The sequence below is a fragment of the Convolutriloba macropyga genome, chromosome 3 (assembly GCF_964194025.1).
Source record: "Convolutriloba macropyga chromosome 3, txConMacr16.3, whole genome shotgun sequence".
Lineage (NCBI taxonomy): Eukaryota > Metazoa > Xenacoelomorpha > Acoela > Convolutidae > Convolutriloba > Convolutriloba macropyga.
This window is the reverse complement of record NC_134470.1, coordinates 6,359,603-6,376,090: the sequence shown is the minus strand read 5'-3', so window position 1 is coordinate 6,376,090 and position 16,488 is coordinate 6,359,603. Positions and strand designations below refer to the sequence as shown.

Below are 16,488 nucleotides of genomic sequence, written 5' to 3'. Positions count from 1 at the left end.
TGGGCGAATGAAAGCTGTCTCCATCATTTCCCAAAGTTTGACGGAAGTCAGATCGTAAATATTGTCATGCGGAAATTTTTGTGTAAGTAGTCGTCTTCCTTCCGTACCAATACTTAGGTACAAAAGAGATACACATTTTTGGTCACACAAATTCCATCGTCGTTCCCCGCATAATATTCCCGCTTCTGTTATCTTCTGGCATTTTAATTCCCACTGCAACTTCCATTGATTGTTTCTAATTCGACGCTCTCTCTCCGTTTCATCTGTTGCATCTTCAATTGGCATCTCGTACTTCGGTTCCACTGGCAATCGGACTGTCGTTCGTTTGGGTTGTAACAACGTGTCTATTGTGATATTCTCACGAGCGACAATCGCTAGTTTTACTTGGATCCGCCATTTCTCCCATCTGATTGGTGGGTCCGATGTTGGTCGTTCCCAAAATGGCTCTATCGACAACGCTGTTTTTCTAGATTCTCGAGCTGACTGCGCCATGTCGTACAGATTTACAATCTGTGGGGATGAGATGATTCGCGACGCCGATTGGCTTATTCTACAACGACTATTTATGGGTGAATTCGCGGTGCGAAACAACACTAAATTTTGTTGTTTGTGAGTTGAATATTCTGGTTACAGAATATAGGTAGATTTGGCTGAGCGAAAGTACTATCGTTTGTTTCTTGGGTATTTCGCTTAGTGAAATACGGTTAAATTTATCTCGTCTAAAGTAAGACTTTTGGCGGAGCGAAATCTAGTTAAGAGAGAGTCAACTAATTTGAATTGCGAAAATGAAGTGAATGAATCTAGATGAAATTAACAAAACTGAATAACAATTTGTTCATATGACTATACTTCCAAATGCGGCAACTTACAATCACTAAAAATTTGAACAGACAGAAGATCATCAGCTTACAATCACGAGACAGTATGAACAGAGATAAGATCATGCACCGGATATAAACATATTTAAAAGTATGAAAACATCAAATTCGATCTTCAAAACTAGAATCAAATGAATGAATTAATTAAAGGTAGATGAAATGAACTAAATTAAAATTAACAAAATGAACTTGTTTTGCTACACCAAAACGATAGCCCCAAACTAAAATGTACTATTGTACCACACGGCAATTAAATCTCATTCGGCAATTAAAAGTTTCTAATAATGTAATGCTCTTTGCCGACTGATAACGATTGATTTTTTCAACTAAAACAAGAAACGAATATTTAGTTGAGAAACCGTTTTTTCTCAGGGCATTTCGCTTCATGAACTCAGGTGTCTTCATGAACTCAGAGTTTAAGAAGACATAAGGTCAGCAAACTTGCGTCAGAAAAAAAACGTTTTGTCAACTAAGCCTTCGTTTTATGTTTTAGTTGAAAAAAAATCAATCGTTATCGGTCGGCAAAGAGTTATTATAAAAGTTATCAAGAGTCGATTTAACCCTAGCAACCCATCGAAACATCTGCAATTCATTCCTGAACGACAAAAGACAGTATTTTTAATTCTGGATTGGCTTTTTGAAACGCTGTTCAGAACTTGAACAAACAATTTCTCTCCCTTGACTGAGAATTTTTTTTAGTCACTCTCATTTTTCAAAACAATATGAGAGAAGGCAGATTTCTGTGCCTTGAGCTTTTTGATGAAAGTTTTGAAATTAGTTTTTTACCTGAAAAGATTTTGATTTCAAAATGGCCTCTCCAATAACTTTAAAGTCTGATTACGTTGTTCGACGCCGGACGCGTTAAACCACTTCGTTGACAAATTGATGAAATTGAGAACGCATTAACCACACGGCTGAATTTCAAAATATTTTTTCCAGCAAAATACAAAACTTATCACAGAAAAAAACCTAATGGCGAAAACACCGGCTGTTTTGAAGTTCAAACAAAGCAAAAAGTCTTTCGATCTCAAATATCTCAAAATTTTTCGAAAAACAATAAATTTTATGGAATTGAGTTACATCAAATTGTTTTACAGTAGGTATTTTTTGTCTGAAACATCTTTAGCCCGTTTGTAAACGTCGTCCGATGTCAAGTAAACAATAAATGTATCTTTTCTGATATGCCAATAAGATTTATATTTTTGGATTCATATAACTTTAATGTTAACTGTAAATACTGGCGCAGGTGTCCTTCTGATGACTCATTTGAAAGGATGGCTGGCTCTGAACTGGATGAGGAGTTCTTCCAGTTCAAGGCGTTCGGCTGGTATATCTCTGGAACTGTCACCCTCAATACTGTCTACATACACTGCAAAGTACTCGCCTGTCCACCCCAAGACACGTCTGCATGTGACATAAGTGAGTAGCCCTAGTTGTGAAATTTGGGTTAGATAACGTAAGAAACCGTTGGTATCGTCGCTTTTTCTAGCCAAAAACGACGAAAGCCCTTACGATTTTTTCGTCGGTATCGTCGATTTTGTTCGGTATTATAAACATAACAAAGACATTTTCTTACGTTTGAAACAGAATTTACCGAATCTGACTAAACTGAACATACCGAATCTTGCAAAACCGAACATATCGAAGCTGTCTTACGTCCCAGACCGAACATATCGACAACTTCTTAAATTTGAAACTGAACATACCGAACAAACCGAGCATGCCGAGCAATTCTTAAGTAGAAAACCGAACATACCGAACATTTCTTGCGTCGTTTTTGTTCGGTCTTCTCAACTAGGGAGATTATGTCACGTTAGTATTTGTTAACATAGGCATCGAGTGCAAATGAAAAAAAATGAAATACCTCGAATTCATCTCAATATTTGCATATCATAGGTTGTATAGGACTATACCCATTCCATAGACATGTAATAAGTGAAAAAAGGTCTTGACCCCCCAAAATGTGTTCTATAATTTATTTTGAATTGAGCAATCAATTAATCTGATATCAGATAAAGTCATTCCTTATATGCGTTCAAGTTGTCTTTGTTTTGATATACTTACTACAATCAAATATGCAAAGTTTCCATGTCGGCACCCTAGTGATGAAAAAATCTAAAATCTTGCAAAAATCTAGCAAGATTCTTGCAAGATTTCACATTCAAAAGGCCTTTACGAGAAAAAGTCATTTAATTTCAGTTTTGCTGATCAAGAGTTCTGATATCAGTCATGATATTTGGTTTTTCAGTTAGTTTTAGCTACCAAAAAATACACAAATAAATTTTCTGGAATTCAAAAACTTGCAAGATTCTTGCAAGAATTTGAATCAGGGCTGAATTTTTTCCCATTGATTTAGGTTTTGTAATTCCTTCAATAAACAAAAATTTATTTCAAAGACGTTTCCAAAAAACATTGGTACCCCGATTTATTTTTTTGCCTTTATTGATAAATCGCAAGATTCTTGCAAGAATCTTGCAAGTTTTGAATCCGCTCATTACTAGGGCAAACATCATTAATGACCTGTATCAGGATTTCGTTTTGGTTTTATACCGTGCACAGTTTTCCTATTTTATGCATATTTATTTCTCTTACTCTGTGATCATAAACCATTTTTCTGTTTTTTATTAACGACGATGAACAAATACTCTCGCGGGTCATACTTTATGTTATTTTTTATACTTTTAGCTGGCACTCTCTTCCGTTTACTATCAAGCACAGTTTTTATATTCTTTGCATAGTTATTTCTCTTACTTTGAAATCATAATTTATTTTTCTTTTTTTTATCAACAACAATGGATGAATCTTCTGGTGGATCATACTATATTATACCATGTTTAATATTCATACATATCTCATGGAAATTATGATTTCATTTTAAAGTATCATTACATAAACTTTGATGAAAGCAATATCATTATTTTGAGTACTATAAAAATTATTAGTATTATTTTTGACATAACACCTATTTGACATGTTTATAGCACTTAACAATCAATTGTACATAGGAAGTAAAAATTGAGAACAAAAATATAAGTAATGTTGCTATAAAAAAATTGAAAACTAAATTGAACACAGTTGCGTGATAATGACAGATGAAACACTTCAAACTAATAATGATACAGATTAAAACATAATTGTGAAATTAAATTCAGATAGTGATACACATTGGGTTTTAGACCTATCAAGAGAAAGGCTACCAATTTCGGTTGATAGTTTTGGAGCTAAACACCACAATCATTTTTTAAACTATAGTTCCTTATACTATACCTTTTAAACTATCCAATTTCTAACGAATTACCATGTTCAGATTGCGAATCAGTTTCTGGTGGCTAGTGTTTGATCTGATTTTTAGTGTATATTTAGCCTTTTGTTTTGTTTATACTCTTAATCATTTGGTTAAATGATACAGAAAAAAGCAACCTGATTGGTATCTACAATTTAATCTACTAATGCCGCACAGTTTAAGATGCATGATATCCGGTCAAAAGTATATGGTAAACACTTTTTTAAACTTTTAATTTCCAACAGTTAATCAAAGTGATGGGCTTTGAAAAATCAATGAACATTCGAAGTCATAATTATTCCATATATTAAAGAATCACGTAGACCTAGTCATTTTCGAGCGCGCGCTTACAATTAAAACAATTAAAATCAGTTTAGAAATGAGTGAGCAAAGCAGATAAAAATAAACACCGCATCAAAAAGTTCATCGAATGCAATGAAAAATGTTAGCGAATGTCGTATCGACAAATTTGGACAGCAAAAAGTGACTGTAACAACCGGAAAAACCAGAACTTCTATGATCACTGCTTCTTGATTGGAGTGAGTGTCCAAATGTTACAAGAGACTTAGCAAAACTGAAAATAGTTTCGAGGAGGCAAGTTAGATGAGATATGCCAACCGAAGCTTTAAAACAGTTTCAAACGATGTTCTAAAAATTCTGGGAGCAATCTAATCGAATCAATTGCCATCTAATAATCTAATCCTATCTAATAGAACTATTGTTCAGCGCATGAGGAAAAATTTGTGGTAGAAGAATACGCACTACAACCACTTATTGGAAGGGACATTTTCAGTGCATCGGGATCTGCGTGGCACAAAAACAAAAAGTAGTCTGTCCTTAATTTTGTATCGATCCACCATTCATCTAGGAACAACAATTAGCCAATGAATTTCCAGCTCTTGTCAACCAAAAGGTAAAATCGAAAAGTCATGCTTTGAAATCAAACTTCCACATGAATTATCAGGTACGGCATCAAAGAAGCCAAAAAATTATAAAACACAATGCAAGATAAAGTGAAATTAGAAATTTAAAATTTCCTAAAACAAGTTCTGAAAGAAAAATTTTCATCCTGTTTTGTTGAAAATTTTTTTCACCATTTATCATTGGGACGTAGAAAGAAAACTCAACTGTATTAGTGATTGAAGTAAAAGTTTAGACTGAATTGATTCCCTAAAACAAGTAACAAATGCAAAGATTGAGAGTCTAGATCAACAAAAATCTCAAAGTCTGAGTGCAAATATTGAGTGCAAGCGGTCAATGGAAATTACACCCAGACACCGCAAGCCTTTGCAATTTTGATATAGATGGCAGAGAAATGACAAGCACTTGCCCATTCAAAACGTGCTTTCACTGATTAACAAACATTAACAAACGAGCAATTCAAGAAAGCAATAGATGCTACTCTAATTGGCTTAACGAACATATACTGCTTTCACGACAAAAGACTAAATGTTATTACAGGTAGTTTATAAGGGCACATGAATCTAGCTACAATGCGCCCTAAAAATAGACGAAAAAAAACTGAGAAATATTCCCAATAAATGCCACTTTGCAAAAGCACAAAATTAAATGGATGGATTTTTACTCAACGAGAAATAGAAACCTAGAAATAAAACTAGTTCAATTCTGAGTATATAAACACCAAATTCATTGAAAAAACTCTTAGGTAATTCTTAGGCTCTGTACATCATCTAAGTAAATTCAGATCTTTTCCGTTTGTGCTCCCCTAGCTTAGTGGGCACATATTATTTGCACCCCCCAGACACACGTGCCATATTTTTACATAATGAATTACTATGTAATGACACGTGCTCTCGAACTGGGGGGCGCATAACGTACTGGGGGCACAAACGGAAAAGATCCGTAAATTCATCCCAAATTTAGCCAATATCTGTCTCCAAACTACGGCATTTACGCAAAAAATCAGCAAAAATTTTTTGGTCCAACGACCTTGAAATGAGTGTTTGAGAATTAAAACAGTTGGACCTGTAATTGCCCTCGGCTTACTTCTCTTTCGAATTGGTGATAACCATTTCAATCAAGGAAGCATTTGTGGACGCTATCGAGAATGCCCACCCTGGAAGCTGGTGCACGACAGATATGGCGGTTCTTTCGTGAATATGGATGTCCCGGGTCGAGGTGACACCGCTAAAAATCGCTAAAAGATGTAAGATTTGCGGTGAATTTGAATAAAAATGTAAGATTTGCGCTCAATGCGATGAATGCGGTGAAAAAAAAATTTAAGCGGTCAAAAATTGTTTTTCACCCCTTAAGCGGTGAAAAGAAATTCACCGCTACCAGCAGAATGCGGTGAAAAAAATTTTTTCACCGCTAAAATCGCTAAAACCTTACAAATATTCACCGCTAATTTCAACGCTTATCTTAAATTCACAGGAAATATCAGTTAAGAAAGTGACAGATGGCGCAGTGGAATAAGAAGTTGGTGACATGCAGGAGGTGAGTGGTTCGAACCGATGAAAGAGGTGAAAAAAATATTTTCACCGCTAAAAACCGCAAATCTTACAAAAATTCACCGCTATCACCGCATTCAACGCTAAAAGATGCGGGCGCTTTGCGGTGAAAAAATTTTTTTCGCCGCTATTCAACGCTAATCTTTCATTATATTTTGACAAAACCTCGACCGGGGTTTCAAAATATGGCGGATATAGCGGTTCAAAATACATGAAACGAAATGTCTACAAACTTTCAATTGTTCTGCCTGCAGAATAGTTGGTAAACATTTAAAACCTATCATCCCAAAAAACAAATTGCCACCGAATCAAAAAGTATATTGAGACTAACCCAGAGGTACAAGTTGACTGCGGTAGACAGATCCATGATAGAAAAGACCAAAAAAGATACTTCTTGGTCTGTTTAAAAAGAATTTCAAAATCTTCATTAAACGAGCTGCTTGATTACGCAACCGGAAATAATATTTTAAGAATACTTGACAATTACATAATCACGCACGGCGTCCTCCGCACAATTAGATTTGATCAAGCTGGAAGCACAATTGACAAGCAAATGACGTCATTTTGCGAACAAAAATACAGAAGTAATGGAAGCACTAATTAGCGACCAAGGATCCATTGGTCTACTGGGGCTGATCCAGACAACTAAAAAATGAGCATGAATAAAGGAAGCCGCAATGAAGAATTTTAATTTGAACTCCAAAATCGTCGCGAAAAAAAAATAAAGAGTTCAATGAATGAGTGGAGGAAAGTAAACAAGCCTCTGAGCAGTTTTAGTACTGAAGCAAACATGAAAAAACGGGTCATACCAGAAAATCGTAGATTCATATTTAGATCAAGATACGGTCGGCTGGACCGAATTGATTGGTAGGACGGATGGGATGGGACGAACACGACAGAAGTGAGAAATAAATGGAGAGAAAATGGACACTACACTGGTTTTGCAAGAATTCATAACTTGCAAGAATCTTGCAAGATTTTGAATTCTTTTGGAAGAGTATTCAATTTTTTTCTCCGAGATTAGCCTTTCTGTTTCGAAAACTATACGGATATGAACAGCTTAACCAAAACTTACTTCCAATGCCAATTAACGAGCAGAAAATACTTCTAAATTACAATTATGAATTAGTTCCCTTACTTCAATTATAGTGTATTTCTCCACCAAAAAATGTCGACAAAATTTGTATTGCAAATTTTGCCTCAAGAGGTTTCTTAAACTGAAGTAATTTTGGTTTTTAAATTTCTGTGTTGAAAAATTTATAGCATCGTCTTCCAAGTGAATTCTTGCAAGTTATCAATTCGTGCTTTACTAGGGATAGCCACCTCGAATGTAAATTAGAGACTACGAGAAGACCCGCGGAGCAAATTGCGGCTAATTCGGCTGGAGGGCTGACCACTCTCTATAACCAGTTCTTGACTTTTGGCGAAGAAAATGTGGCCCACAAAAGATCAAAAACGGACTCTGCGAGATGCTAGCCTGGGGCTCCACAATGGTAAAGGAGGACGAGCACACCTTCAGAATCATAGAAAACTCACGACGGAGGAAAAAACAAAACTCACGAAGGAAAAACAAAACTCACGAAGGAAAAACAAAACTCACGAAGGAAAAAATTCTAAAGCATGCCCAAAATTTAAAACTCAAGATTGATGGTAGCGGGAAAATTGTAAGCAAGACACCTACCAACAAAACAAGTTGTGTCTCGTCAATCAATTCAAATTTGTGCCGCACGCCCAGTGTAAGGATGCCCGTAAAGCCCGCAAAGGCAGACCTAATCCCCGATAATCACGGTACGATTCATCGGTATTCCTGTACCCACAAGAACTTTGAAGAAGCAAACGAAATAGAAGCGAGTCGTACATGTTTTATGCTCTGCTAACCTTCATTCGCAAAAAGGAGCAAAATTTGTCGCTCCACCAAACGACTTCGACTCCAACTAGCAAATTACTTCTGCTTTTATGCTTGCTGCTTCGCGAAACACAATCGTTGATGGATTCCAATAAATCGGAACTCGCCGAGTCAAACTAAAATATGGGACAAATTTAACAGCAAATTTCTCCTGAAAATTATATTGCCAATTTTGACTCTCAGATCACTAAGAACACTCGATGCCGCCGCATACGCGTCTGATTCGGATAGTGATTCAGGTCAAAAAAACTGATTCACAAATTTAAAACTCATTTTACATTTAGTCACATAATAAGTCTGCGTTTAACTAGTACATATCGTCAATAATTCCCTTGCATTTTGTTAATTTAGCTGAAAAATCGGGATTTTTTTCAGAATGGGAGAAATGTGGTACATGAATCGCTATATACCACATCTGGTAGTCATTTGATGATGATACTGTGATTATAATTGCATAATAGTTAATATTCATTTATGTAATTATGTTCATTCTTTCGTTGTTAGCAGCCAGACTTTTTTATGGCTAAAGTTATAATCAATTCTTTAGTTCATACCCTGTTGAAATTAAGATAATGCAAACATTTTGGTATCTTTTCGGTTTGTGCCTCCCCCATTGCGTTATGCGCCCCCCAATTACAGAGCACGTGTTATTACATGTTAAACCATTATCTAAAAATATGGCACGTGCGTCGGGGGGTGCAATAAATATGCACTCACGAAGCTGGGGGTGTGGGGGGGGGGGGAACAAACGGAAAAGATTCACATTTTGAAATTAATCCGATTCCAGATTTGTAAACATTCGATAATGTTAACCTCTATAAATCAGTTTTTATTTAAACCTTCTATAATCTTATTTAAAATATCTGCCTGAGTCAAATAGCAGGCGGGTATCAAAATTCAGTAGAGTTTGGCATTCTTGCCTCGAGTTTGCAATATACTCACTATAATTCAAATTCATTACTTCGCACCGAGCATCAACACAAAAGTAAATTACGATAATCGCGTATGACAAAAAGATCTAAAATAAAACAATTTAGCGTGTCGTATGGGTTGATGGGAATGGGGCGCAACTCAAATTCCAAAAACTCGTGAACCAATTAATTAATCATTAATAATCAGCATAAAATTACGTTTGCTACCCTAGTTGAGAAGACCGAACAAAAACGACGCAAGAAATGTTCAGTATGTTCGGTTTTCTACGTAAGAAATGGTCGGCATTTTCGGTTTGTTCGGTATGTTTGGTTTCAAATGTGAGAAATTTTTGGTCTAGAATGTAAGAAAGCTTCGGTATGTTCGGTTTTGCAAGATTCGGTATGTTCGGTTTAGACAGATTCGGTTTCAAACAAAAAAAATAGCTGGGATATTTTATTTCCTGTTCGCACAAATGTAAGCCTAAATAACCTGTCCAGGTTTTATTGCAGTTGCGACTGTCAATTAACACTAATTAATCAAAATTATATACTTTTAGGTGCACACGAATGGTTTTTAATCATAACTTTTGTGCTATAACCATGCGGGTGCCTAGTTCAAAAATAATGCCAAATTTGTAAAAATTTGCAAATTATCTCTTAAGGTAAAATTTGCAAAATTTTGCAAAATAATGCTAAGTTTGCAAAAATTTGCAAACAATATGCCGAGTTCGTTCCGGTCGAGCTCTACTTAATTAATCAAAGTAGGTTATTTTCCTCACCCGTTATCGGAAATTGATGAATCCAATTGAAAAATGTTTAAAGTACACCTTGTATACGCTATGGGTGGTAAAATCACCCTACAGGGCCAAATAATTACGATAAGAGACACAAATATTAAGACCTTTATGCAAATATTTGTAAAATTGATGCATCATTTTACAAAGTTTGCAATTTCTTTATAAATAATTGCAAATTTGACATTAAGTGTAAACTAGGGAGTTGTTTGGATGAAAGAGATGTTAAAGTCGAACTCATATGTAAAAATAGATGATTTTACTTCACAGATTGTAGCAAACGTCACAAGCGTGAACTGGCAACTGGCGAGAGCCTGGACAACAAAGTGAGGACTGGAATGGTGTCTTCATCTCCAATCGTTGTCGTTCGAAGAGACATTTCTAAGCAAAGTTAGTCAAATTAAGTTAGATAATCTGCTCTACTTCGTCAATCTGAGAAGTAATACTCAGGTGATCACATCTCCTGGGGCTCACTAAACAATAACCTTCCCCATTCAAGTTTTTTTCACGACAAAAATGTATGAACTGCGATGAATAAAAATGAAAAAAATATACTTTTTAATGGAGCGCACCCGCATTTTTTGGCGGTGAGTGCGGCGAAAACAGTAATCTTCTTGTCAATTTCTTAAGAGTTTTCTAAATTTTTGGTTCCGCTTAAAAGAAATTTGCCGCTAAAAGCAGAAATCGGTTTTAAAAAATCAGTGCTAAATATCGCAAATCTGCTGAAACATCAAAAATAAACTGGTATATTGAATTTGTTTCTTACAAAAATTCATCGCTTTTAACGCGTTAAAAGTTGAAAATAAACAACAGGCATTTCGCGTTGAAAACTGTTTCTCCCCCATTAGTCGCCGCGAAGTATTGCAAAAACCTGAAAATTGTGTTCGCTGCACATTAATTCTGTATCAATCAGCTCTCACAGTACCCAGGTTGAGTTGCCAGACGGAAATAGGTATTTGCGGACCGTCTCACATGGATAGTGTCAATGTTTTCACTGTCCCAGACGAAAAGATCTTATGTCCAGGGTTTCGTGCGTTCACCAGACTTTTCTGCGTTTATGTCCAGATTTTTGTGCTATCACTAGAGTTTCGTGAGTTCAACAGACCTTCGTGCGCTCATGACCTGACTTTCTTGCGTTCACCGGACTACAGTGCGTTCGCAAGATTTCTTGCGTGTATGTTGAGCCTTTCGTGAGTTCATTTCTTGACTTTAATGCGTTCAGAGTCAGAAAACTGCAAAAAAAAAACGAAAAACTTTATACTTGAAATTAGTATAATGTATTCATTTCAAATTTTTAAAATTTTGCTTAAACTTGAAAAAGCATTGCAAAATATTTTTTGGCCTAATATTATAGATTGTAGGCTATATGGAATTATTTTGTTTTCTTTTCAACTTCAATTACGTTTTTGAACACAAGATGTGAAAGTTTTAAACACAAAGAGTGGGTGTAATGTTTTTCGAATTAGAGATTTTGCTGTTTGTTTTGAACGCAAGTGAGTTCCAGCTTTAAGAACTTTTGTGTTATGAACTTTTGTGTTTTGGAATAAGAGTGCTACAAGTCATCTGATAGATATTAGTTTTTTTTAACAAAGCTGAGAAAATGCGTACATGTCTAGACATATGCACGTTCATGTCCACACTTTCATGTGTTCATGTCAACACTTTTGTGCGTTTGTGTCCAGACTTTCCTGCGTTTTTAGATGTAACCAGACTATGTGATTTTGAACGCACGACACCCACTCTTGCGTTCAACTTCGGTCTGAACTTACTTGATTCCGTCTGGGATCTCAACCATGGTATACACATTACTTTCATTGGCTCTTGCGACACAAGACTTTTTGCTTTATTTTACAGTTTCTTTTCTGAATCATACTCAAGTTGGTTCTCATTAACGTCAAGCCAGGCTCGCACGGAATTGAAAAGATTTTATTCACATAAAATGTTTGTTTTCATTTGAATAACTCTTTTTCTCGATTTTTTTTAGAAAAAAGAAAACAACGAAAATGACCTAAAATTTGTATGAAAATCATTTTTTTTTTCATAGGCAAACTACACAAAAAAGTCTGGCATATTAAACTTTAACTACACTGGGGAACATTCAGATCAAGCTTCCAAGACTGCCTCCCCTTTTGCAAAAGATAAGTCTGAATTATTTTATGTTTTATTTGGTTTTGTACAGAATGTGACATAGTCCAGATTGATCCTTTAAGCTATTCCCCCTCTATTGTACAATGGGGATAATCCTTCAGTAGAATTCAAGGAAGCAAATTTCTGACCATCAATAGAGCTTGGTTTTTATCGATAGCCAAGACGAGTCTTCAGATATAGTGCTGATTATGATACTAGGTATCTACATGTTGTCTGTTGTGCAGATTGCGGGCATCTGATAGGGGATGACAATTCTCAACTAGGTCTCTAAGGGGGAGGCGATTGTTGAGAAGATTTATGAAAAAAATTGAATGCGATGCAACATAAAAAAAATTCGCTCTAAATGATGCTGAGGTGAATTTAGCTCAACGGAATTAAGGTAAAATCATCTTAGGTAAACGTTATGATAATGTTAAAGTAACGTTAAGGTAACTTTGTTTGGACAATTCTATTAACTTACTTTACGTTTAGGGTACATTACTCGAACATTTAAGGATACGGAATGGTAGAAATCAAGGTGAATTGGTGAAAATTATGTGGAGGTAAAATGTTAATGTCTTATCGAGGTAAGTTAGGGTGAAGTTAAGTCTTTTGTTAAGATAAAATTGCTGTAAAGTTAGCGTATTTTAAAGATAAATTAAGAAGTGTTAGAAATATCTGTACAGCAAAGGTTAATAGAACTTTTTTCAACTTAAATTTCTCTTTTTTTAATCTGAAAACATGTAAATTAAACTAACCACTTGGTTAATGTTACATGTTAGAAATTTTTTAATCAAACTTTATTTTTTTTCTAATTTATAACAAACTAAGGTTCGGTTATCGTAAAATAGTTTAATAAAAAATATATTTGAATCATGCAACCCTTCTGTCTATTGGAACTCTTTGGTGTCGTTTAAGCATTTCCGCTGTAACTTTTTGTTTAAATTTGGTCCTCGACGTTTCTTTTCTAATTGTAATTGGAAGTGTGTTCCATTTTCGAATAAAGTTACGAACAATTGAACCATTACTCCATTTTGATTTACGTTTTTGTTCTAAGAAAATGTCATGGGTTCGTTTGTTTACAATAATAGGCACGCTTTCTAAATACCTGAAATGTTTATCAGAGCGATTTCTTGTTTGTTGGAGAATATTGAAAACTTTTATGCCCCAGTTTATCTGTTTGTTAATTCTGTCAATAGAGTAAGATGGTAAATTTTGAAAAAAAATTGCACTAAAATCTAAATGAGACAAAATTAGTGTTTTAAAAAGATTTATTCTTGTTTTTAACGGTACCTGATAACGAACCAAATATAATGATCTGATTGCTGAAGCCGTTTTAGTGATAACCTTATTTAGTTGATTTTGGTATGTCAGTTCCCTATCAATTATTACACCAAAATATCTACATTTTTCAGATGCTTCCAATCGATGTCCCTTGAAATCGACAGTTTCAATGATGGGCAATTTTTCATTCCTGGACACCATTAACTCCGTTTTGTCCTCATTCAAAGTTAGCCTGTTTTGTTTCATATATTGATCTGTCTTGTTTAATGTATCTTCAGCTATTAGCTGCAAACTTGCTTCATTCTTTGCATAACATAGAACTGCTGTATCATCGGCAAACTGTAATACATCACAATTCGTTGATACAGCTTCACTGAAATCGTTGACATAAAGTATAAAAATTAGAGGCCCTAAGACAGTTCCCTGAGGAACAATGTGGTTTATGACAACCCAATCTGATTTTGCTATCCCATTTTTTTACACACTGTTTTCTATCACAAAGGAAAGAGTTTAATAAGATTCTTGCATTTTCTCCAATTCCATACCTTTTTACTTTATTCATAAAAACATCTAAAGATATTGAGTTGAAAGCCTTCGCTAAGTCTAAAAAGAGTGTGACAACAAATTCGTTTTCGTCAACGCATTGGTTTATTTTTTCAGTTAATGAAATGATAGTATCGAGACAGGACTTTTGCTTTTGAAATCCGAATTGATTCTTGTTAATCAGACCATTAAGAGTTAGGTGGTGAGTTAGTTGTTCAAGTAGTAATCGCTCAAAAATTTTTGCTAGGGTTGTTGTGACTGATATGGGTCGATAGTTTTCTGGTTCTAGTCGGTCTCCCTTCTTATAGACAGGTGTAACAAGCGCTGTTTTCAAAAAATTAGGAAACGTGTTTTTGTTTATACAGTCATTGACGACAAATTGTAAATGAGTTCCAATAGACAGTTTACTATCTTTTAGCGCCCATGCTGGTATATGGCCCGGTCCGGGCGATTTATGCTTAGGCAGATTATCAATAACATTATACAATTCTTTTCTGGTCACTGGTCGGAAGCTAAACTCCGGTCCATCAAATGTTAGGGAAGAATAATTTGGAGCAACGTCTTTGCCTTGGTATAATCCTAGTCTCGCAAAACAGTTATTAAGAATATTGGCAATCTCTCTGTCATCCTCAACAAAATGACTATCTTCCCTTAATTTGTCAATTTTTTCTATTTGGCTGTTGGAATTGATCCTGTTTTTGATGAATTTCCATTGTTCTCTTGATGTTGGTAGCTGCTGGAAAAAATTCTTTGTATAATCATCTGAAGCTTTTTTCAGTTTTCTATTCACTGAATTGTGTAAAGATTTGTAAATGTTATAAATCTCTGATTTTGGGTTTTTCTTCTACGCATTAAAGAGACGGTGTTTTTCATTTATGAGACCACGTAATTCTTTTGTCGACCATTGCTTTTGTTGTTTTTTGGTACTACTTTCTACCAACGTCAAGGGTGCATGACAACTCAGTATAGTTTCAAAAATTTCGCTAATTTTTAAAAACATTTCGTTCGGCTCATTTATCGGGTACATAGGCGACCAATCTTGCAGCGCAATGTCACGATTGAAAATTGATCTTGAATATTTCATGGTATTACGTATCAAAAACTGTCTTTTCTTATCACTGCGATCTATTTGTAATGATGACTGATATACTATTGTGAAGTGATCAACTCCAAGAGTCGACTCTAGGACATTGGCTTCAAAAATTTGGTTCTTCGAGAAAAAAGAAGTGATCAATTAACGAATTTGTCACCATTTTTCACCATTTGTCCATGTTGCCTCCGTTTCATTAACGTAGCATAGCCCATTGTTTGCTGAGAAAATATCAAGTGACTGTCTACCTTTTGCGCCTAACAAGTTTATATTGTAATCTCCAAATAAAATTAGATTATCTTTATACGAATACACATTTGAGATTTCTACAGTCATTTCATCCAGAAAAAAGCTAGAGAGATTTACATTGGGGCAGTATGTTACATTAATGAGTAGTTTTTTTGTTAAAGGCTTACCAATTTCAATCCACATTGACTCAAAAAAACTTCTATTGATTGTGTTCAAATCATTTCTCATTTTTACTTCAAACTGTTTGGGAACCCAAATACCTACCCCTCCGCCTCTCCGTACATTAGTTAATGATGATCTTGGTTGATGGATGAAGTGATGACTATTGCACAGATAAAACTCGGGAATGTCAGTTTTTTCGTTTATCCATGTTTCGGTAACAACTAGGAATGAGGTTTCATTAAGATTTTTCAAAAAACGAGACAGTTGCTCATGTTTATTATTGAGGTTTCTACAATTCATATACCAAAACTTGGGGAACTCCGATTTTCTTGCACACTCACCATTGTACTCTTCAGTTGTTGTTATTTTATCCAAATTTGATGGACCTGGGTTTCTTTCAATGTCACCATATTTTTGTAGAATAACTACGATGATTATAAGTAGATATTTTATGTTAAATATACCGAACCATAGTAAAAAAGTTTTGATCTGATCGATATTACGGTAGTTTGGTTTTTTAAGTTTACATATATTTGAGTGACTTTTGAGAAACTCAATCGTTTCTAGAAAAAAAAGCAAACTTAATCAAAATTAAAACCAACATAAAAATCCACCTACATCTCAAATAAAACATTTTTATTGATTTCTAAGAAGTCACCCAAATGTATCAGAATTCAATACGATTGTTGAAATTATTCCATCCGTCTCTCATGGGTACAAAAAGATCTTTGCGCTTTGGTGGAATTTGTGTCAAGGAGACATCGTTTGATGAACAATTGTAACCAATCCT

General features: G+C 35.0%; 1 protein-coding gene across 1 annotated transcript in view; it reads left to right on the top strand.

Moving 5' to 3' along the window:
• LOC142335953 (uncharacterized) overlaps positions 1 to 16,488 on the top strand; it is a 38,110-nt gene that overhangs the window by 20,131 nt on the left and 1,491 nt on the right. Inside the window, exons 4-5 of the mRNA XM_075384370.1 lie at positions 2,125 to 2,297; positions 10,514 to 10,633. Coding sequence (XP_075240485.1) covers positions 2,125 to 2,297; positions 10,514 to 10,633 — 293 coding nt within the window. The remainder of the gene's footprint in view (positions 1 to 2,124; positions 2,298 to 10,513; positions 10,634 to 16,488) is intronic.